The 22,208-nt window shown below is 40.7% G+C and overlaps 2 protein-coding genes across 4 annotated transcripts; one reads left to right on the top strand and one right to left on the bottom strand.

Moving 5' to 3' along the window:
- Window positions 1-2,092: 2,092 nt before the first annotated feature.
- On the bottom strand, window positions 2,093-12,400 carry LOC118415385 (transmembrane protein 209-like). The gene is made up of 16 exons (XM_035819951.1): window positions 12,241-12,400; window positions 11,182-11,324; window positions 10,647-10,705; window positions 10,169-10,300; window positions 9,493-9,701; window positions 8,848-8,912; window positions 8,583-8,635; window positions 8,259-8,345; window positions 5,518-5,693; window positions 5,174-5,239; window positions 4,759-4,855; window positions 4,493-4,618; window positions 4,009-4,106; window positions 3,646-3,760; window positions 3,203-3,389; window positions 2,093-2,829 (listed from the first exon to the last, which is right to left on the bottom strand). Exons 2-16 carry the CDS (start codon window positions 11,319-11,321, stop codon window positions 2,772-2,774), a joined length of 1,668 nt encoding a protein of 555 aa, XP_035675844.1. The 5' UTR covers window positions 11,322-11,324; window positions 12,241-12,400; the 3' UTR covers window positions 2,093-2,771.
- LOC118415384 (nucleolar protein dao-5-like) lies at window positions 12,321-21,417 on the top strand. 3 transcript variants are annotated; one of them, XM_035819947.1, is made up of 16 exons: window positions 12,321-12,459; window positions 13,393-13,725; window positions 14,690-14,773; window positions 14,984-15,047; window positions 15,189-15,281; window positions 15,555-15,585; window positions 15,734-15,788; window positions 15,909-16,691; window positions 16,834-16,990; window positions 17,207-17,331; window positions 17,703-18,831; window positions 18,982-19,188; window positions 19,456-19,607; window positions 20,240-20,502; window positions 20,844-20,899; window positions 21,178-21,417. In XM_035819947.1, exons 2-16 carry the CDS (start codon window positions 13,606-13,608, stop codon window positions 21,225-21,227), a joined length of 3,369 nt encoding a protein of 1,122 aa, XP_035675840.1. In that variant the 5' UTR covers window positions 12,321-12,459; window positions 13,393-13,605; the 3' UTR covers window positions 21,228-21,417. The 3 variants fall into 3 exon arrangements, with proteins under 3 accessions (XP_035675840.1, XP_035675843.1, XP_035675842.1); XM_035819950.1 differs by having other exon boundaries at window positions 12,347-12,444; XM_035819949.1 differs by lacking the exon at window positions 12,321-12,459 and adding an exon at window positions 12,500-12,519.
- The last annotated feature ends 791 nt before the right edge of the window (window positions 21,418-22,208 follow it).

Genomic DNA, 22,208 nt, shown 5'->3' with positions numbered 1-22,208 from the left:
TAATAGTTGCACCATACCTTATACATGTATATGTTACCAAAAATTATCCTGTAGTACATGTATCTACAGTGGTCATATTCAAATCTGGTTTCTGAATTTAACGTTATCTTTCTGGACTCAAAGGCATTGTGCCAAACAATGGATCTCATTCTGATGAGAATAAGAACAGAAAGTGGTACGTTCTTATCTTAAGTTCATTTCTCTGTACGTTAGCTTTGTAAACCATATTTCCATGTCCGTGAGAACCGTTGGCAGCGGCTGCATAACCAGTGAAATACATACTGCAGTGGAATGCATCACTTGTTTGGCTTGACTTTGAAACCATTCCTATGGCAATAAACAGAAGGAGCACCTGTTCTACACAAGTTAAACCAGACCCTTTCCATGTCACTGGGCTTACATTTCCCATGGCATTATGGATGATTAATTGCCTTTGCCAAGAAGGTTATATTTTGGGTAGCGTTTGTGGGTATGTGTGTAGAAGGCCAACATAACTGGAGTACGCCTGAATGGATTTGTATTGATATTTGGTAGGTGGGTGTGTCTTGATGAGACCTTGATGAGGCAAAAACTTTGTTTCTAAGGAATTATCAGAAATATACAGTTGAGATACATAATGACCCATGCATGTCTGGCAGGAACCCAAACTTGGAAGAAACTCTTAAGAAAGATATACTTCCAATGAAAATTTGTCCACATGATTAATTCGTACTTTGCAGATGTTGTCCACCTGCCTCCCAAATGGCATTCACACCATTAGCTACTGATACAGATAGGTTTGTTGACCATGAATAGTCCTACCTGTTACACCAACAGGTGAGTCTATTCAGGTGAGGTTGTCATCTTACCTGGACAGGTGTGTGCAGGAATTGATCCAGTAACAAGAGAAGGTGAACTTATACCTTACCTAAGTTAAAGAATGGAATGCATTCCTCAGAAAGGTCTTCAACATCTGCACATTGCCAAATGTTCAATGGGTACAATAGCATTCAATCAAACAGGCGTTAGCTGTTTTCTTGTCGTGGATCAAAAGCGACCCCTTTCTATCAATTGCAGTACTGCAGCGCTGTTCAAAGTAATGCTACAGTAACTTGATGCTTGATGTCACTTTGCACGCATCCATAATGAGGTGCGTTGCCATTTTTAATAGTTCGGATTATTGTTTGAAAGCTCTACAAAGTACAAAATTAAGTTTGAATTGTCTGGCAGTTTTCTTACAATCATTTTCATTATTGGTGATAAATCTTAGTTTTTACCAAGTTGAGAAAGATCTAAATCAAAATCGGTACATAGACAAATGTTGGATGGAGTCATTTCTTGTAGTGGATCAAAAGCATCCTCTTTCTGTCGGCTTCAATACTGCAGCACTGTTGCAGATGAATGCTGCAGTAATATCAACTTCAGCCAAATGTCATTTTGTAACCAATCTTATGGTGTGTTGCTGCATTCAATAATAATGATGATTTGCATTGTTTTTCAGAACTATTATGGAGTAAAAAATAATGTTAGTCTGGAACATGCCATTTTATTGGTAGTTTTATTGTGACAAGTATCAAGGCACATTATCATACTCAGGTTCATGGGATTGTAGCAAAGACAGTGTTACTATTAGGCATATACATGTACATCAGTCTGGTTCACAGTTGTAATGGCACTAGGGCTGGGTATCGGTACAGTGTACCGGTACAAAACCGTTTTTTCTTATTGGACCGGTCCAGAAAAAACGGACCTGAAAAAATTAGGTGGACCGGATGTTGGACCGATTAGAAAATTAACAGATTATTTTATCAGGCATTCACACGTTTTGGCGCTTGCAGGTAGAAGAAAATAACAAGAGTGAAGTAGAGTAGAGTTTATAGTAATTTCTACCAAGTTTTACAGCCAATCATACAGGTGCAGTTAGCGTTGCAGGATTTTGGACTTAAACCGGACCTGGACCTGAATTTTCTGTACCGGTACCCACCCCTATATAGCACACAAAATAATCTACACAGAATGGCCTGATGGTTATGTTAGTGCACATAAAATAGCATAATTTTCAACAGTTAACTGCTACATAACACACTTAACTGCTACATAACCATAACCAAAATCAGTCTATTGGAGATCGAAATAAACAAACGAAAAATCAGCCTGGTATGCATAAATACAATGTACATTCAATGGAAACTGTACATTCCTGTTAAATAATAATTTCATACAGAAATTTCTAAACCCTTTCCTGCGCATGTCTTTAACGCTTTTGAATTATAAAAAGTGTACAAATCCCCAAGAGAATAATGTACCATGCAACTGAGCCCCTACACCAAACATTATCATACAAAAATGTACATGTCTACTAAGTAAGCACATATCTGTCGTACATGTACATGTAACAAGCAGCACAAGTTGCACAGTCCTCTCCAATTACATGTACTATATACACCGTAAAATATAACATAGACGACCCACAGTTGTAGAGGTCTTCACTGCAGTTGGATGTACTAAAGGTATCTTGAACACGTGTACAGTTACATTTCTGTCTGTTTATGGCTATCACAAAAATAGAGAATACCTTTTGCAAAATGGATCTGCACATGATGGCAACTTATCAGATGAATCTTATAGATGAATTCCTTGAAATATATGTAAATACCATTTTCTTCACTGCTTAATGTTTCTACATGTAATTCTCAATGTCCAAGTGTAGCTGCCTATCCTTAGGTCTACGGGCTAAACAACCAGCAGAGGGATTCTCCATTGCCAATCTTACAGGGTCTGTCAATCTGTGGTCATGTTGACTCAAAGATCCAAAGCAGGTTGACACCCGATGGTCCCAGGTTCACTTGCCTGTAAAAGAGGATGGTGACATTAAAAGACAACACAAAGGATAGAATAGAAAGAAAACATTTCTATCCAATCTTTAATTGTTCGACATACCTTGTACAGGATAATGTATATGAAAACAAAAGTGCAGTTACTGTCAGTGTAGCATGTAATGATGTCCTCTTGATAACATAACATTTCTGAAATTTCTACATGCAATGTTGGGAAAGTCATGATTTGTTTGGCTGCTATCAGCAGAGAAAACTGAATCTAGAATAGGATGGATTCCAGGCTACTCCTAACCCAGTGCAGACTTTGTTGGCATGTGGTCAAGAAATAAGTCAGCCAAAAGGTCTAATGTGTGACATGAGCTTAAGGAAGAAAAACCAGCACCTACCCCAGCATGCCGTACTCCTTCGTCCTGATGCGGTGCAGGAAGAGCAGGATGGCGTGGAACAGGTTACAGCGCCCCCTGTGCAGCTGGTAGGCATGGTCTCCCACCACTACGGTGAAGTGCGGAGGGTTGATGTGGGCCTGGTGCAACAACAGGTTGTCGCTGCCGCGAAGTGAACACCCACGATTCTCTCTTCTGGGCTTGTTTCACGTCGCTACGGTGTAACTACTTGGCTATTGCAGCATACTGCTGTTCAGTACTGAGGACAAAAATACATAGACCTTGTGAAAAACTTGATATAATGATTTTATATTATGGTCTCATCTTAACCCTCTTTCTACCATGAGCTGATCTATTCAGAGTTTTGGTAGAAGTCAGCAACATGAGGGTTAAGGTGCTAGCCCACACAGACAGACCCTGCTAATAATGTTGTACCCATGACATACCTGGTTCCTCCGGAGTCTTGATGAAGTGCTGTCCTGTGAAGGTTCTACCATCCGGGAACTTTGGGTGGGGGGGCAGGCGGGAGTCCAGGTAGGAACAGAACATGTGCATGATGATCTGCAATAGTAGGAAAATAGAGATCCGAATTTGTATAATTGTTTGTTATTGGGTGGGTGGACCTTTGCAGTCAGGGGCTGAATTGCGATGAGCTTGCAATGGGCGTGGCTAAATTGCAGCTGCCATTCAGCGCTAACTCAGGTGACAGTCACAATACACAACAAAACATTAAAGTAAAAATTATTGTGCATCTTTATCCTGTCTACGCTTGTTTACAAAAAAAGTGACTGAACAAACATATGACGTACAGCAGAGTCTGTGGGCAGGTCCTGGTCCCACTTCCTGTTCTTGAAGGTTCCTCCTGAGTTCCACCGGAATTCACTCATACTTCCTCCCTGGGCCAGCTCTACAGGGGGAAATCACATCTCTAACTATTGTCGTTTAGTTCCTTTGCATAGAGTCATTTTCTGTATAGACTGACTGACAGTATAGTATAGTGTAATGGAAAATAGAGTAAGATACAATTAAGTGTGATTAAATACATAGCATACAACACAAAAGGTAAGGAACATGTAATACAAGACTAAAATTGTTCATTAAAAGCTATAAGAGCTGTGTTCTTTCAATATACTGTTCTGGCAATGAGGATTGTGTGTATTCCTGAAGAATTGAGTGAATCATATTTTGCATCTATCCATTTTCTCCAGTCCGTATCAATGAGAGATTTCTAAAGCTACAGTTCCAAAACCTCATGAAATGTGCTGTTTGTCATGTTAAACAGGAAGTATTGACCTTTGACCCGGCTGACCAGGTACTCCTGGTTGGAGGACATGTCGAGGTACGGTAGCAGGCTGGTCAGCGAGCGCACATACTGCTGCTTGGTTACTGCTACATGGCGCAGGGAGCTGAGGCTCACATCTGGGACAAACACATACAAACAGGGTCTTAATATCAATTGCCAATCATGTTCAATTCTTCATATTGTTAAGTGTGAAACTTTCTTAACTTTGTTTTATCAAAATTGGTGTATGGCTGGAGGCAATGATACCTGCTCTTACCTCCCACCTGGACATCGGCACAGCCAATCCGCCGCATGGCTGAGTTGATTCTGTTGATCTCCCTCACCAGCCGCACAAGGATCGTCTGGGAGATCCACTGTGGGGAGGGGGTAGATAGTACAAGTTAGTTGGTTCAACAGCTTTTCTCAACAATGTAGGAACTATACATTTATTACTATTATTATTATCATTGGGTGGGCTGACCACTATCTCTTCACAGCTTACAAGAGGCAGGCCTAAATCGCAATATTAATGTCTTAAATCATGGTAGGCTATATACAGTGCCTCGTGCTCTCAATATAATACAGACTGTACTTAATACTAATCTGTCAGCAATGCTACAAAGTAAAAAAAAGTACATACACAGAATATTGTGTTATTTACTCATTCTGTTGGTTTTGAATCCTTAAATCACCTTTCTTAAGTTAGCTGTCCAGGCATCCAGCTCGTCTCGCCTTACCCCAAGCTTGCCCCAGACATGCTACATGAACATGATAGAACTGGTTAGTCAAGCCTTTTAAAAGAATAAAAATGTTAAATTCACATGTTTTGTGTCACTGTATGAATACAGTGTATTCCATATCGCCCTTGGTACTAGCCCAAATGCGGTTTGGATCTGACCCGCAAGAGGGCTGGGATTGAGGGTGATACAGAATACACAGTATATTTGAAAAATCACAACCTATTACATAAGCATGTACTTGTCTGCAATGCAAACTGAAGATTTCTCGGTATGTTGATGGGAAAGTATAAACATACCTCGTCAGCCCCATAGGAGTCTGGCAGGTCTGGACTGTCCTTACTGTGGGTGGTGGTGGACTGGGGGGACCGGCTGGCCATCTGGTACTGGTACCGGCGCAGCACCTGGCTGTAGTCCAGCGAGGACCGGCTGTAGTTCCACATGGTGGGGTTAGCACCTGGCGAGGTATCTCCACCTACACAACATGGGGGAGCATTCAGCTTACAAAAGGTGAAGACATTAACAATTTACATTGCAATCCATCTACTTCTAGAACATCTGTGTGTGTCTTATTATTGGGTGGGTGGGTCGACTACTCTCTCTAGGCAGCCAGCGTGTAGCTTAGAATACGTGGGGCAAGTGTCTGGAACGAGCTACCATTGGTCGCCACTCAGGTGACCTGAATACGACTGTAATGTTATAGTAATAATGAATGTCTGACTTGAAAAGTAAAAGCCAGTTTAAAGTAAGGCCAATTATTTAGACAGGTGATGTTGTGGACATGATTAGTATTCCTGACTGAGAGTTTGTTTGAACCTTTATGTAATCATTTTAGCTAAAGTTTTAGGTATGGGACGACAATTGTAGAGATCACACCAAAGTGGCTACCACAGACAATACTGCTAGACTGTTTTCTTTATCTAATGTCAAATCCCAGTAAGTTTGTATCTGTGCTGCTGCTGGTCTCCACTACACAGTTCTTGATCTATCCAGCCATAATTGAGTATAAATACCAATGATGTGGGAGCAGGGCTCTAGCCAGCGTCCGTTTTTCCGTCAATTGACGGAAATTTGCTGCGTCGGACGGAAAAAATTTCATACCAATCCGTCAACCTTGACCGACAAAAATCCTTGGTGAAAGCTACAGGCGGCTTGGGGACGCCGTCCACGGCCGTAAAAGCCACACACTGTTTGTTTTGCTATTGTTATGATTGTTGACAATGTGTGTCGGCGCCCTTTCGCATACGATAATCTCATTAAAACCCGTTTTTCAAGGTCTCAGGTTCAATCCTTCTAATCAATTTTCGCGGTTTTCGCGACGATTCTTCCGTCAGCCAATTCCAATGATTGGAATTGGCTGACGGAAAAAAATTTCGAGCTGGCTAAAGCCCTGTGTGGGAGGAATTGAGTATCACATAGTTTACCCAATAGTCAGCATGCAAGGAAAGTTAATTTTGTAAGAATACAATACCCAAAAAATTACCTCTGTTGTCGAATAATTTTTCTGCAAATAAACTTGTTAGTGAATAATGGCTTTTTGCTTTATACTTCTCTCTAGCAATGCACTGATAAACATAAGCCAGCAGAAAAAAGGGCAGATAAAGGAAAGCCAGCAAAAAAGAGCAGGAGTAGATGGTAGATGCATCCACAGCACAAGAATGTTCCTTGTATCCAAAGCACTTGCATAGTGAAACAGCATGTGCAAGTAAGCCTAAGGCTCATATGTACAAGTGTTGGCAAGGTAGAAATAGAGGGGATATACCATAACTCATACACTTGTGGTGCCACCAGGAGGACACCGGCCAGCCAGCCTGGCCGTGCGACACTGGCCGCCGATGGACATGGGGTCTCAGGACGAGCTGACCACCAGTCCCGGACAGCCAAGGGTCAGCCTGCGCTGCCCTGATTGGTGCAAATACACCGGCTATAGGGTAGGGGTCCAGAGGGTAGGGGGCAGGAGGGAGGATATACAGCAAACGACAACCTTTAAACTTTCCAGTGAAAGGAAATTGTTTGTCGCAGCTGGTGACGAATATGGTAAACACCTCGTAGATAGGAGGAGGCTTCATCATCACAGAAAAGAAATTACAAAAACATATATGTGCATGCGTGAAAAAACAATAGGTATTTTCACACATGCACAAATATGTATCATAAATTATCTAGCCATGTCTAGACTAGCTACTGTCAATGAGGTATTGAAAAGTATTAGAACGTTTTGAAAACCAGGACACACAAGAGGACAGGCTTACTAAAGCCAACTTCACAACCACATCGTGAATACTTAGTCTAGTATTGGACAGAAACAGGCCACAGAATATCTGCAATGATGACAGCATCAGCTAGATGGCAGTAGGGCAAAGTAGCAAATTCAACTGTGTTGCTGTAAAGCTACAGTTCAATGTCAGGACCATTCTATCAGTAAAAGTAGTTCCAATCAAAGCCATGCAAAAGGGTATGTAGCCAACAAGGGTCAGTGCCTCAGATAATCCACTGGTAAAGCAGGGGTTGTCATGTTACATCAAGCACCAGAACAAAAAAAGCAACAATTGCCACCAATACATGACACAACGGGTCCATGTCACTTGTAATTAATAAGCTGGACACATGAGGCGATACAAGCAGGGAAAAGCACCATCTATGCCACACAGCCACTAGGGATACATGTCTGCTTGGGGGCCAAAACATAAACAATATATATTCATCATCAACAGTGTACATGACATTTTTTTTCAATCCACTATTCACTAGCCACTACCTCCAAAGAATTCACCCCACCCCCAGTGATGTAACTATGTAGAAACATCAGATAGTGTACATCAGATAGTACAATGGACTAGTTATTCTTTACCATTTTACATTATTGTTTCCCTTGCAATTAGCCTTCAGGCATGGGTTTGCAAAGATTATTTCTTTTTATAGAACAGAAAGGACTGAGTTTAATTTACAAGAGGTACATGTAGGTTGCATGTACATGATAAATATCAATTAGAATATTCATTTCAATACTTTGAACAAACAGCCCAAGTCGTGAGCATACCCAGCTGGTTGATCATCTCCCTCTCTTCAAACTGCTGCAGGTAGTTCTGTAGGTCATCCATGTTCCTGATGTCCTCCTCAGGAATCACTGAAGAAATGAAACACAAAAACTTTCATTGCATTTCCAATATACTTTTCTTGCCATTGCCATTGTTACAGTAGCCATTGTTGGGACAGACCATGTACATGTATTTGAAAATGTCAGCATTTTCTGAGGAGTTGAAAGTTAACAATCAATAGTGACTGATACAACAACTATAGCTATTTGCAGGAGGATCTAAGGTAGTCTTAAGTTGTTCTTTGACACTTAGAACCAAACACTCACCAGGAGAGTTCTGGGCAGGGGACACAGGAGCTGATCGGTGACGTAACCGTGACCTAAGTGAGGACATACAGTTCAACTCTGAACAAACTGAAATACATAAGGGAAACTGAAGAATGACAATGAAGGTTTGAATGTGTATATAACAATGAAGGTTTGCATGTGTATATGACAATGAAGGTTTGCATGTGTATATGGAGGGGCATGGATGTGATGTAAGCTGAGAGTATAGCAGACTAGATTTGTATATGAACACAACAGTACATACCCTGAACTGTCCAGCAGTGAAATGTCCCGCAATGCTGGGGAGATACCAGAGCCGGCGCTGGGTGGCTGTGTGCAAACAAAAGAAGTAAAAATTAAACAGCACTTAGAAAAAAAAACACAATTTAGCTCTAAAGGCTACTAAAGCCTCACACATCACAGACTATCAAGGATACAATTTAACTACTTGAACTGTCAAAACTAATTGAACTATCAAAACTAATTGAACTGTCAAAACTAATTGAACTGTCAAAAAATTTTTGTGTGGGTACAAAATATTGGGCTGCAGCCATAGTAACAGAGGGTTACACACAACTTACTGTTTGAATGATAACTGAACAGTGGCTATATAATAATAGAGTATATGGCTCCATACAACAATGTATAGCCACATCTACAGTCTTTTAGTATCCAACAGCATTATAGCTCTCAAGTCTCTCCTGTCCTCTCAGCAAATACTTGCAAATATTTGCAGAGAGGACAGAAGACACTAGAATATGGCTAGATACCAGGCTAGCCAACAATATGATACAAATAAATGACATCATTATGACGATCTCTTTATTTTAACATTCTCCATTCCATGACAATGAACAAAACTGACTCAGATGTAGAATCTTTTTACCCTCCTACAAACATGTGTACCCACCCGCGAGGGAGGCGTGGCAGGGGAGTAGTGGGTGCCGCTGCCCCCCAGGTAGGGGGAGGACATGTAGAGTGGGTTGGGCTGGGGTGGGGAGGGGTTCACAGGGGTCAGGCTGGCACTCATGGTGGGCAGCAGGACAGGGGACTCTGTTTCACTCTTTTTCTCATCACGGGGTGACAGGGGCTTCACTGGGGAGGTCCGAAACCCAGGCACTGTGGATCGTAGGAATACAAGCATTATACATTGTACATGAAAAGTATATACATAAAAAGAGAGAATTGATATGGAAGTCTGTTGTATTGCCTGAAAAAGTTAATTCAAAGAGATCTCTCTTTGACCCCTTTTTCTCTTTGACCCTCTTTGTCTTTCTCAACTTTCAACAGCTTTATATGCTGTACAAGGACATTCAGCTCATATGTGTATCCATTACTTGAATATGGCAGTATCTAAAGCAGTTACCGTTACCTTACCTTACCTAGTCCCATCCTAGTTACTATCACCTTTTTCCACATAAATTTAGTTTGAAGGCAAAAACTCCAAATCTCTACTATTCAAAACACAACAACTGTAATCTCCAAACATCATGTGGTTACTGAACCTCAGATTGAAAATCATTCCTCATTGGCTGACCAGTTAAATAGTATGAGTGCTGAAATATATGCAAATTATACACAGATACCATTTCCTGTGACTCCCAGTAGGCGGCGCTGCTGAGGGGTCATCTCTACCGGCTGTGACAACATGCCCGGTCGGAGGAACCGCACCAGGTCCACTATGGAGTTCACCAGGAACACACAGGCCAAGGCACACTCTGGACACAGATAGAAAATAGAATAGATGTACATGTACATGTGGCTTTCATAGCTGTTGTGAGTTACAAAAAGACTTGACTAGATGATGAATACATAATATTATATAGTAGACACTTGTTAATACAAAATTTCACACTCAATCATAGTAACACAGGTGGACCTAATTTTTCTACATAACATTACTTGTCTTGTTTTGGATGTAACCTTTCTTGTCTAGTTTTGCATAGTAAATTTTCAACATTTATCAACACATCTGATGTCATAAGCTAAAGTACATATCGAAAGGTAATTGTTCACACTTGTTAGATAAATCAGATTTCATTAGAATAAATAATGATCACATACCTGTGTACCAAACTATAGGATGCGTCAAGGACAGCAGATGGTTGATGGAGCCAAATACACTGTACAAATCAAATATGGTTATAAAAGGATAATTTCTATGAAAGAGAATGCAAGTATTTTGCTCAAAATGGAAGGCTAAAAGACTGAGCGTGCAGATTTATACCCATATATAATTATAGCAGGGCTTGAAATACCACCTGCATATGCATTTTACTGCAGGTTAAATTGGAGCTGTGCAGGTATTTCTGGTGTCTACCTGCACCTAACCTGCACTGGTCCATGTACTGGGTTTTATAAATTATATGTCCTATGATGTAGGTGTATGTGGATTGTTATTAGCTGCATTGACTGTTACCACCTATAAAGTATAAAAGAAAAAAATAGCAATGGTTCCTGAACAAGTTTAGTATGATCCATACTTCCTAAATTCAGATTGGTGCAGGTAAAGTTTGTCTGGTGCAGGTTATTTTTACTGTTACCTGCACCAGTGCATGTATGCAGAAAAAAGTATTTCGAGCCCTGAATAGTTACTGACAGTTCTGCACAGAAGATCCCAGCCAGTGCCAAGTTGAGCACGCTCCAGCCCAGCGCCAGCTGTGACTGCTGCACCACCTGCAGCTGCTGGTAGGCTCGGTCCATCAGACCTGACGACTTCTGGCTCACAACGGTACACATCGTCTGCAACAAAAGAAAAGGGAATGTGACCAGTCTGACCACAGTTTAGCCTGGGTACCAAACCACCGTGCTATGCTCGCTAATCTCTTCGGGCCGGCAACCAATTTACCCCGCCGCCAAACACAGTACGCGGGCCCTGATTATCTCTCGCAAAGCAGGATAGTTATCGGGTGCCAATTACCTCTGGGTGCAAATAGAGACTGGGGCTTGTGCGAAAGGAATATAGTTTAGTGCGAAAGGGCTATAGTTTAGAGCGAGGGACTGGTATCCAGGCTAACCACAGTTGACTGAATTGCTGTACACACCGTCTGGAACAATAGGGAACATGACAACAGGTGTGAATTGCTGTGTATTAATTGACAGGATAATGACAAATTCACACAATTAACAATGGCTGTAAAGTATTAATGTTACCTAATTGGCAAGAAAACATCTTTAATCGTTTATGTCTTATTAAATTTGTTGAAAAATCTTATTGACAAGAACATCCTGGCAATAGTGAATATAAAATTCTTATTTTATTGACAGGATGTTACAACATCAGTAGCCATGGTGTTGTAAGTAGCACACAATATGGTAATTGACAATGAACACCTACCACTGACTCTAAATCAGGTGTTACATGTATGTGTGTCACTTGATAATATCAAATCATTGAAGGAATTTGTATGTCTATGCACCTTCCTTCAGATTTGTGTACTTAAGTTAATCTAACTGTTGAACGTGGCCATGCTGCTAGCGCCAAATAACTAGTATACTGTTATCTTTCGACACTCTTTCGAGGTAGCAATTTTGAACACATGTCTATACTCTTCAGATCATCGTTACGAAGAAGAACGGACGGATGACTTTCACTCGAACATGTGCCGATGATAACGTTTTGTGGCTCTGCCCACTACCTCCATGTATGCTTACTCACCCAGAATTTCTTGACACTGTCTTGATTACAACAGCTTCAGAGTATCCTTGGCACTGAAATCTCCCAAATGAAGGCTAAAACTGTACGGAAAAAAATTTAGGCTGACCGACTCTGATCAAACGAGCCGCCGGGCGCCATCTTGTGGGGTCACTCTGGGTCATCGTGGTGCATGACGGGTAGGGCCAAGTCCTCTTCACAACAAAGGTACTGGAGCAAGTTGTAAGTACAATAGTGTTGTTTTAAAACATTTCTATCCACAAACCACCTTATATCCAACAGGTACGCCATTGTGTGATTCAAAACTACATATCAGTGCACCTCTAGGCTGACTTCTGTTCTGTTTGGAGGTGTTTTTGGTGTGTTTTTGTTGAGCAGAGTTACAGGTGTGGGAGGGAACGTCTGAACACCAGCTGGTACCTGACACACCTTCTGCAAAGGTGTACACGTCACCACCTGTCGTCTTGAACTTAACCTTGGCATTGCTCATGAGGTTTTAGTTTTCACTATCTATTTCTTAGGCACATTTTCAGAAGTCTTCGTTTCAAAACATTGTCTATATGATATGATCAATATGTTTTAATAGATGTTTGGTCTGTGTACTCTTTCACTTCCTCTTTTGTGGCTAGAACTTTCCAGTAACATTTAACGTTAACGTTGGTTCACCTTTATCCACGGGGTAACCTATATTCGTTTTTTTACCCCACGGATATAGGTGAACTACTAGTAGTGTTACATGGAATTTATATGTCCGTGTATATATAGCTATGTCATAATGAGACATGTGTCATACTTTTATGAACCACCAAAACTCAGATCTGGGTATGATCTGGCTCAGATCTAAAACAATATATTCATAAAGAGCAAAAATATCCCACTATCATGATTGTATCTTTTGAAATATTGTAGTTTTTTTATTTCTTTATAACGCTACTATTTTTGAAGAAATAAAATGTGCAATACACATCTAATGATCGTTAGGCAGTGCTTTAATAGTGCAGCACAAGTAGTAGATAGATGTTTCATGAACATTGCTTTGAAATGCTGATCCACTTATGTTGAAACTTTATTCCCAAGTCAAATCCACACCAGCATTGTCGTTTAAAGGTACTTTTTAAGTACATTAAGTAACTTTGGCTTTTGTTTTTACTGCAGGTCTACATTCTGCATCCAACCATTAGAAACAACAGTTCATCAATGGTGCTGGTTCAATAATCTTCTCTCCAGGAGTCAGTTAACATACAACAGCTTCTCATCAGTTGTGTCAAGCAATATCAGTTAATTTACACCTTGTGTGTACATTTACTGATTATAGAAGGACACAGTGTTTTGAATCACAGTTATTGGGATAACGCTACAGCTGCAACCATGAGGAAGGTCCAGCTGACTGCGTATGACTTTGGCATGTTCGACTGTGACATCTCTCCAACGGAATATGACTTCTTCCTCAAGCACAAGGGTGCCTTCAAGAGAATGTGGTCTGATCAGGTAAGGTTTTTTCTTCCCGCTGTTCAGCTAAGTTTTTATTTTAAAACACCTCTGGCCTGTCCAAAGTCCAAACAATTAAAATCTTTGTTCCATAGTCTGATTCTAAGGCCCCGTTCATGATGCAAAAAATGAAACGGTTCTATCGGTTAGGCCTGGAAATCCGACAGCAAACGGTTTGCATTTTGCGTTCAGGATGCAAACTTGCAAACCGTTTCAGTTCCTTGAAAAGGCAAGGTAATGCGACCTCTGACCCCGGAGGTTGTTGTGATCTTGCCCAAACTTGTACTTCTGTGTCAGATTATTGGTCTTTGATCGTAATTGAACCAATGTCTTACTGAATTCGAAGCAGGGTTCTGTTATGACCTTGGAAATGCCTCTGAAAACATTGTGGTCCCGATATATGCCATGGCCATGCTATGACATTTCCACTGGATCTCCTGACACATTCCCCTTGCGATATCAGGACTGCTAGCTCCTCAGTCGACCAGGAGGCGGCCCGATTATAGAAACGAATCGTACGATTGAAAATGCGGCCGAAACACCCGAATGACAGGTTAAAAATTGTACTTTTCCCCCGTGGCGGCACCAAATATGAACGCACATGCCCGGATGTAAAACGGATCAAGCCGCGGCTTTTGCGTTCATGATGCAAATTCGCAATTCCGGATAAGGAAGAAACTGTTTCAATACTACCTCGCGAGGAGGTTCCGAACAAACCGTTTTCTATCGCTTCAGATCCGTTTCGGACCGTCCATGATGACAAAACTTATTCGTTTCAGCTGGCCTAACCAATAGTAACCGATAGAACCGTTTCATTTTTTGCATCATGAACGGGGCCTAAGTCAACAAAATAGTCTGAATGCTGTTTAGCCCCTGGAGTACTAGTAGGAGGGTTGATGTTTGCAGGCCAGTTGATATTTAACTTGTGTCGTGATGTCACATGATTACATCTTGTTTTGTCCAGGGGAAGAAGTTCTGGAATAGGTTCATGGTTTGCTTCCGTGCCTTCTCCCAGAATTATGGAGCAATCAAAGAGTTTCCAGTCAAGGTATATACAGGAAGAATTACTAGTAATTAGAATTTCACTGCCTTTGTATTAATTTGATAATTCTTTGCATTAGTATGTTACGATTTAAAGCTGTTTGTTTCAGACTGCTTTGAACTTGAGGTGTGCAATTTTTGAATTTCCAGATTGAAGAACTGCCATGTACCTTTCTTTGCATATGCCTTATGTTTAAGTGTCTGTTCCTTTCCCCAGAGTGACAAGTATGAAGCCTATATTGACCAGGCCTTCATATACATACATGACCAGTTTGTAGAAGGTAAGTACCATTAATGTCAGGGGAGGTCCTTTTTTTTCTAATATGAAATGTAAAACGATTATCAACAGTGCAGATGTTAGTTAAGGGTAGCTTGGTGCATTGTATTTAAGTATAATTTTTGTTGTGTTTTATTTTTTACAGGAAAAGTGAGCACAGCTAAAGGCTTGGTACTAGACACAGTGGTAGTAGCACAGAACAGACAGAGTTTGCAGTACCTGGAATCACAGTCTTTTGGTAAGTACTTAATGTGTGCTTGTATACATAATTTACTTCAGTCTACCATTTAGAATTAGTCAAGACAAGTATTAAATGTAATTCATTGTTAATATCATCATCATCATCGGTCTACGTGCTTACACATGACAGGGTTATACTGCCTCTTACTGGGTGACATACCCTTTCACTGACTAATTACAATACAGGGATGCACCAGGTCTTCCATCCAATAATTGTTAGTAAACATGTAGCACTGGATTAACAAAATCTACTCTTTGCTTTATATTTCAGCAAAAGATCCATTTTACAACAAGGACACAAGGTAAAGTGTATAACTTAATGCTTGAGAATGAAACACAAAAGGAATTATATCTTCACCCTGAAGTAGTGGACTGATATATATTGTATTTTTGCTGTTGTCATAGTAAACATTATTCCTGCACTAAAACATAAATGTTTTTCTTCCACAGAGATGTTTTTAGAAGGTTGTTTGGACAACCAGGAGAAAAGTCTTCATATGTCAAGGTAAGATTTTTTAATGGTTTTGTCTAAAATGGAATGAAGCAAAATATACTCTGAGCATGTAAACTTTGTGCTGATATATAACATTGTTGTTTGTTGTTTTTGTTGTTTTTGTTGTAACAGGTGTACTTCCTGATACCACTTTATGTGAAGTTTGGTGGGTCGGTGTGTCGATGCTTAAGGCACTGGCTGGAGGCAGAAGAGATCGACTCTGCAGATGAGTCCTACTACATTCCCCCCGGTCCTAACATGATCATGCCAAAATCTGACAAAAGGAAAGATATATTACCAGTATCCACAAAGGAAACAAGAGCAAGATCCTTAGATAGGGACGTAAGAGATTCTAGTAAAATAAAAGAACTTCCAAACTCTGATGCACAGAAAAGCACAGTAGATCAAAATGGTAGTGTTCAAGCCACAGGTACAGGGACCAAAAAGAAGAAGAAAAAGAAGAAGCCCAAACATGATGAAAGTAAAAGGAGTGAGTCAAGTGATTCCACCAGCAGTGGAGCGAATGAGAGTAAAGCAGACAAAAGTGAGAGTGGTCTGAGCCCATTGTTGGGGGCAGTCATCGCACCACATATTGACGGTGATCCCACAATGGACGCCATCCTTGCTGCTGTGGTCAAAAACAATGTCGAAGTCGAGCGAATGCAGAGGGAAGCGTCAGCTGCCAAGCGAGCTGCCGCTGCCAAAGAATATGAGGCATCTAACCTTGCTGAAAGAGCTCCACCAACAGTTGGACAAAAGTCCTCCAACCCAAGTAGCCCTGTACGACCCAAGGCCAACAAGAAGGACACTTTTGTGGCCAATGAGGGCTCTCCTCTGGTTCAGAAGCTGGAGGAAACCTTTGGTCTTCCCAAACCAACACAGACTAAGAAGAGGGACAAATCTCCACCTATTAAGGTAAAGAGACAACTTACCAAGACAGATTGTAAGCACTTAACACATCGTTGGAGGAAATTTGAAATGATTGGCTGTCATATTTTTTATTGCTACAAAATGCCATGAAATGATGGAATGTCAATGATTTTTGTATTGACCCCAGATATCTGTGAGTGGTTGTGAAGAAGGGAAGAAGAAGCTAGCTGAGGCAGAGAAAAGAGGCGAGCGCACCTCCGCTACAGTTAACGTGACAGTGACCTTTGACCCTGAGGTCAGGAATCAGATCACTCCTGAGAAAACCAAGGCAGCTTTTGAAGAAGGTAAGAGCATTCTGTTTCACAATTGTATCATTCTAGAATTCAACTTTTTCATGCTTCCATATTTTTTCTAATGTAAAGTGAAAAAAGCATTTTTTTAAAGTTGATTGTTGGACTTAAATGCAGTGTGATATTTGTAGTTATCAGTATTAATTGCTCTGGAAAAATCTTCAAAAGCAAGGATATTTCATGAATGATCTTCAATCTACTCTGTTCCAGTGCTGCATAACATGTACACCAAGCCCCCAAAGGAGCGCCTGAGCAGCGATCCACGTGAACGAAAGGAGCAAATCAGGGAGAGACTACGCAGGAAACACGCCTGCAAAGATATGCCTCAAGTTTTGGTTAGTATGCTGTCTGGTTTTGTTAAGTGTTGAAAGGTATTTCTTCTTGTTTTGAGTGCTAAAATCTGAAGTTGCAACTACAACAGACTAATCAAAACACTAAAAATGTTGCCATTGATCTTTAACCTTAACTCTTCTGCATAACACAGATTTGGTACCAAAAAGTTACATATATCTTAGCAGGCAGAAAGATAAATCAAGTTCATATTCTGTGTTGGGACTGTCCCTGACAAGTATGGCTAAGTGCATCATGAGGTAGATTAAAGATGTACACAACATTTCCAGTACTGCTCATTGCGATGTTTTGACTATCTTGGGTTCTGATGTAGATAATTGTAACATTACTTAGCTGCAAAAATGTCTTTCCCCAGGACTGTCACTGGGCCAGTGATCTTCGTAAGTCAACTTCAGACGCTGAAAAAGTCAAAGAGAAGTCACCAGAAGAGATGTTTGACATCAGCAAAGAAGACATGGCAAAGAAACTTTCAGACCTCTGTAAGTTTCAGCCAGAGAAGAACAACCCATGGGCTGCTCAAGGGCCACCTGTCCCTCCTCCGGCTCACCTGCTGAAGATGGTAGACAAAGACAATGCTGAAGCCAAGAAATCATCATCCACAAAGACAGTAGAGGTACGTTCAACTGAGACTCAAACAACTCAGCCTCGTTCTTCTGATGCTCAGGCAACTCAGCCCAAACCATCTCCTGTTCCCCTGAAGTCTGATTCATCAGTTAAAACAGCATCTAGCCCTAGCACTCAAACAACACATTCCACAGTAGCAAATCCAACATCTCCCAACCCCAAGTCTAACGGAGCAGGCAAGGGAGACAGAGAATCAATCATAGTGATATTGGATGAAGATAAGATGAAAAAGACAGGAGGGAGTGATACAAAGGCAGGAGAGGAAAGACAGGGGGCTCGCCTGGTGGAACTTAAACCGGACGGACAGGAGGAGGTGTTAGAGTCTAAGACAGAGGAAGAGGAAAGGATGGAGCAGCGAGCTAAGGCTGTCGCGGAGCAGGTAGCACTCATGGCGGGGATCCCTCCACAGGGGAAACCCAATTTGGACGATGATATCCTACAGAATATTGACGTCTCCAAATATGTCCGGACAAGCACTGTTGAGAATCCTATCATGTTTGATGGGCAGCTACTGTCACCAGGAGCTAGAATCATCAACGTGTACCACCCACCCGGCACCCCTGGGATTCCACTGGAAAGTGAAATGAATAAACGCATCAAAGTACTGGGTAAACCACCCGACCAACAGGCAGGAAAGAAGGAACAGGTCAAGAAGAGCAGCACTGAGGTTGACGCTTCCTCCAAAAAGAAAGACAGCGAGGCTGCCTCCAAGAAAAAAGTCATTGATCGTGAGGCTATCACCAGGAAAATAAGTGAGCTTGAGGCTTCCTCCAAGAAGAAAGGCAGTGAGACTTCCCCCAGAAAGAAAAGTGAAGACAATGGAATACGAGTCACAGGGGATGATGGCATTCGTGTCAAAGGTTAGTGTTTGTAGGACTAAAAAGTATATATGAAATATTGTCAGTATTAATTTTGATACCATTATTCTACAACAGGATTTCAAAGTCACTTTCTAACTAGAATGTTTTTCTGTTACATAGAAGGACATTACATATCATTTTTTCACACAGGTGATAGCCCAACAAAGAAACCCAAAGAAAAGCAGTCCAGCAAACCTACACAGTCCAGCAAACCTGCAGATATGCAGGAGGGTGCAAGTGCAAAGCCTAAAGCTGGTGACTCAGAGAAGAAACCATCCTCTGGTCAACCACCCAAAGGTCTGGGAGCAGACGCTGTCGAGAAGATCAAAAGTGGAATGTTTGCTCCTTTCTTAAAGGGTGAGTTTTATTTCAATTGCCTATCCCTGAATATCTATCATTACCAGCCAGTCTAAAAGACTTACATGTACCACTTACTTAATCCTCTTCACTTTCTTTGGAGCATAGGGCACTGACAAACTTCCTCCTGTTATTCCTATTTTGAAACACTCATCTGATGAGCCAGCTCTTTTGTGCTGCCTTTGTTTCCTCTTCTCCTGTCTTCAAGTAACAGATACTGAAAATGGTACATTGTATTATAAACATTCACCTTTTATTCCTCTACAGGAATGAATCCTGTTGTACAAGACTACATTGAGGGGCCAGGTTGTGCCCTTATTGGCATGTATGTCCCACAGAACCCCGACAACCCAGGTCAACAGGACCGTGTCGGCATGATGAGAGTCAGTGAGACAATGAGTAAGATTAGAGAAATGCAGGTACGTTCATGTATACAACTTGTCTGTGCAATACATCAATGACAGTCACACAGCATGAAAGCCCATGGATGATGAATCTTTGATTTCTTAATGACACCCAGTGTTTTCTCCAGCATCACATGATTTTTGCAAGTCACTGAGCCATTGATAATGATAGGGTAAATTTGCAGACAAAAAAGAAAGATGGGACCCGCTGTCAATCTTAACACTGAACTTCCCTCTGTCAATCAACGAGTACAGCCAAAGGTTGTTGATGGCATCTGGATAGTTGCATTACCAAGCTTTTTATTAGTGTTGAAGATTTTTACATCCTCCCAGGTTTAAGTACTAATGTTTCCTCCAAAAAAAGTTTCATCAGGTTGGTAGAATAAAGGGTGAAGGAGAATTCTTATTACACAATCAGTAGGTACTTACATTGCTTACGTTTTGATGTCTCTCAGACACCTTTATCAGGGCTTCTAACTTGAGTTCTGCTTCTCACCACCTACATCGGCTACCTAAGCCGTGAGAAGCAGAACTCCAGTTAGAAGCTCTGACAAAGGTGTCTGAGAGACATTGAAACGTAAGCAGTGTAAGTACCTACTGGTTGTGTAATAAGAATTCTCCTTCATACTAATGTTTCATGTTTGTAGGCCTGCCAGGAGAGGTGGGATCTGACTCATGAGGAGTTTGATGAGATCACCTCAAACGGAACCCTCCAACTCTGTGATGAACTAGTCATTGACTACCTTGCCAAGAAGACTGACCGCACCACTGGACCGCCTGGGCGACCAGCCGCTGTGATACCATTATTACCAGCTGCCACCGAAGGGAAGAGGAAGACGGGGAAGCTGCGCAGCTGTTCCAACTGCGGTCAGATTGAACCCCACCCCAGGACCTTCAAACAATGCCAAAGGTGAGGACAAAATATCCTATTGAGGGTTGTCTGTAATCATATACTGTCAGTGAGAAACTAAGGAGTATGTATTATGTTCATGGAGAAGCATAGTGAATTCAATGTGCGATGATACAAATGCCTAATGTCAATCAATGTGTACAATGTTGTTGTATGTTGTATAGGATTTTCAGTGTAAATTTGATTGGTATCCGGAAAAAGCAGTATTTCAACTGATTCAGCCCATCTGACAATACTTCTGGCCCATGGACACAGTAGTGTTGATGCATTGTTGGTTTAATTTGTTTGTCTAGTAGTTATTTTGTTGCTATAAAGCACATTCATTGACTTTTCCTTATTAGGTGCAAAGAGAACCGCAGCAAGTATCCACGCTTCTATTGTGGACGGGACTGTCAAAGTGAGTAACATAGCTAGTAACATACCTAGTAATACATGTACATAACCCATTTTTCTGCTTTGTATAATTTTTCTGTCCATCTAAATATAATGTTTTGCACATTTGATATATTACCCATTGTACATTTGAAAAATAACAAGAAGTTTATATTATGAATCATATTACTTGCTTTTTATTTTAGGGACATTTACATATTGACAAACAGTGTGCTTGTGATTAAATTGAAACTAGAATGGTAAGAGAACCAGACTTCACATGATGTTTCCACTTGATTGCAGTTGAAGACTGGGGAGCGAGACACAGACAGGAACATTTGGACATGGACTGAGTCTGTGCTGTAGATACATGGAAATGAAACTGCAGCTGTTTTACTACAAGGGAGTTACTACATGCAAAGCTTTTCATCAAGGTTCAAAGTTGTGGTAAATCCTAGACTCAACTTCAGTTCTATCTGGATGGGTGTGACCAAAGCATTTGAATATGTTCCTTTCAGTGGTTAAGAGTAAATGTTTTTCAGCTCTATCTATCTATCTATCTATCTACGTAATACTGGGCAATGCCCCTCGCGGGACTTTGTGCCCAGGGGAGTGAGGATGCCCTAGCAAACCGGTGGTGGTGAGACAAAAATAGTGAAAAAAACGTATTCATTCAACAGACAAAAATAACAGTGCTGTGCTGTACAAGTTGCTAGGGCTATCGTGATGAATATTAAAGAGAATACCAGAATTTTGTTTTAAAACTGATGGATGTAGTAGTGTTTTAGAGGATTTATATGAATTACCATGAATAGAATATTTTCCAGAGTGTGGTAATTAGAAGAGAATTTTTGTATGGTGTGAGTTTAGGCTCTAAGCTGATATAGATATAGACAGAAATTTGTAGAAATTATCAAAGATTATGAAATATATTTTGGTATACATTTATTGTGATTTTCTACTTAAAAACTTTGCTTTATTTCCAGAATTTTGTGTAAAGGAATTTTTGTAATCATTCCAGATGAATAAGGAATAGTGTGAGCTTGTTTAAGAATCAATGACTTCAATGAGTTATTTTTTGCAGACTTACTTACTGACAGACTTTGCAGACAAAAATACTGCAATGTCTCAATAAATTTGTATAATATTGATTGATATCATTAAGGGTGAATCCTACACAGTGATAATTAATGACTTTGTAAGAAATCGAACATCCATATCAGTGATTGTAGACATTCCATGGCACCAAGATTTAGTTTCCTCGTTTTCATCCTTATGTTTGTACATGTATATTCAAAGTGAAGCAATGCTGCAAAGAAAATGTTGCTTCAGAA

Source organism: Branchiostoma floridae, chromosome 5 (assembly GCF_000003815.2).
Source record: "Branchiostoma floridae strain S238N-H82 chromosome 5, Bfl_VNyyK, whole genome shotgun sequence".
Taxonomy (NCBI): Eukaryota; Metazoa; Chordata; class Leptocardii; order Amphioxiformes; family Branchiostomatidae; genus Branchiostoma; species Branchiostoma floridae.
This window is presented reverse-complemented; position numbering and strand designations above follow the sequence as displayed.

Bases quoted from the DNA above. Each gene is read 5' to 3' on its own strand.
- LOC118415385 (XM_035819951.1), bottom strand. From the start codon at position 11,321: ATGTGTACCGTTGTGAGCCAGAAGTCGTCAGGTCTGATGGACCGAGCC. The intron at 5,240-5,517 runs GTATGTTTATAC...ATGTTCATGTAG, and splicing joins ACTCCTATGGGGCTGACGAG to CATGTCTGGGGCAAGCTTGG. The intron at 2,830-3,202 runs GTAGGTGCTGGT...CCTCTTTTACAG, and splicing joins AAGGAGTACGGCATGCTGGG to GCAAGTGAACCTGGGACCAT.
- LOC118415384 (XM_035819947.1), top strand. From the start codon at position 13,606: ATGAGGAAGGTCCAGCTGACTGCGTATGACTTTGGCATGTTCGACTGT. The intron at 15,282-15,554 runs GTAAGTACTTAA...TTTATATTTCAG, and splicing joins CCTGGAATCACAGTCTTTTG to CAAAAGATCCATTTTACAAC. The intron at 15,789-15,908 runs GTAAGATTTTTT...TTGTTGTAACAG, and splicing joins AAAAGTCTTCATATGTCAAG to GTGTACTTCCTGATACCACT.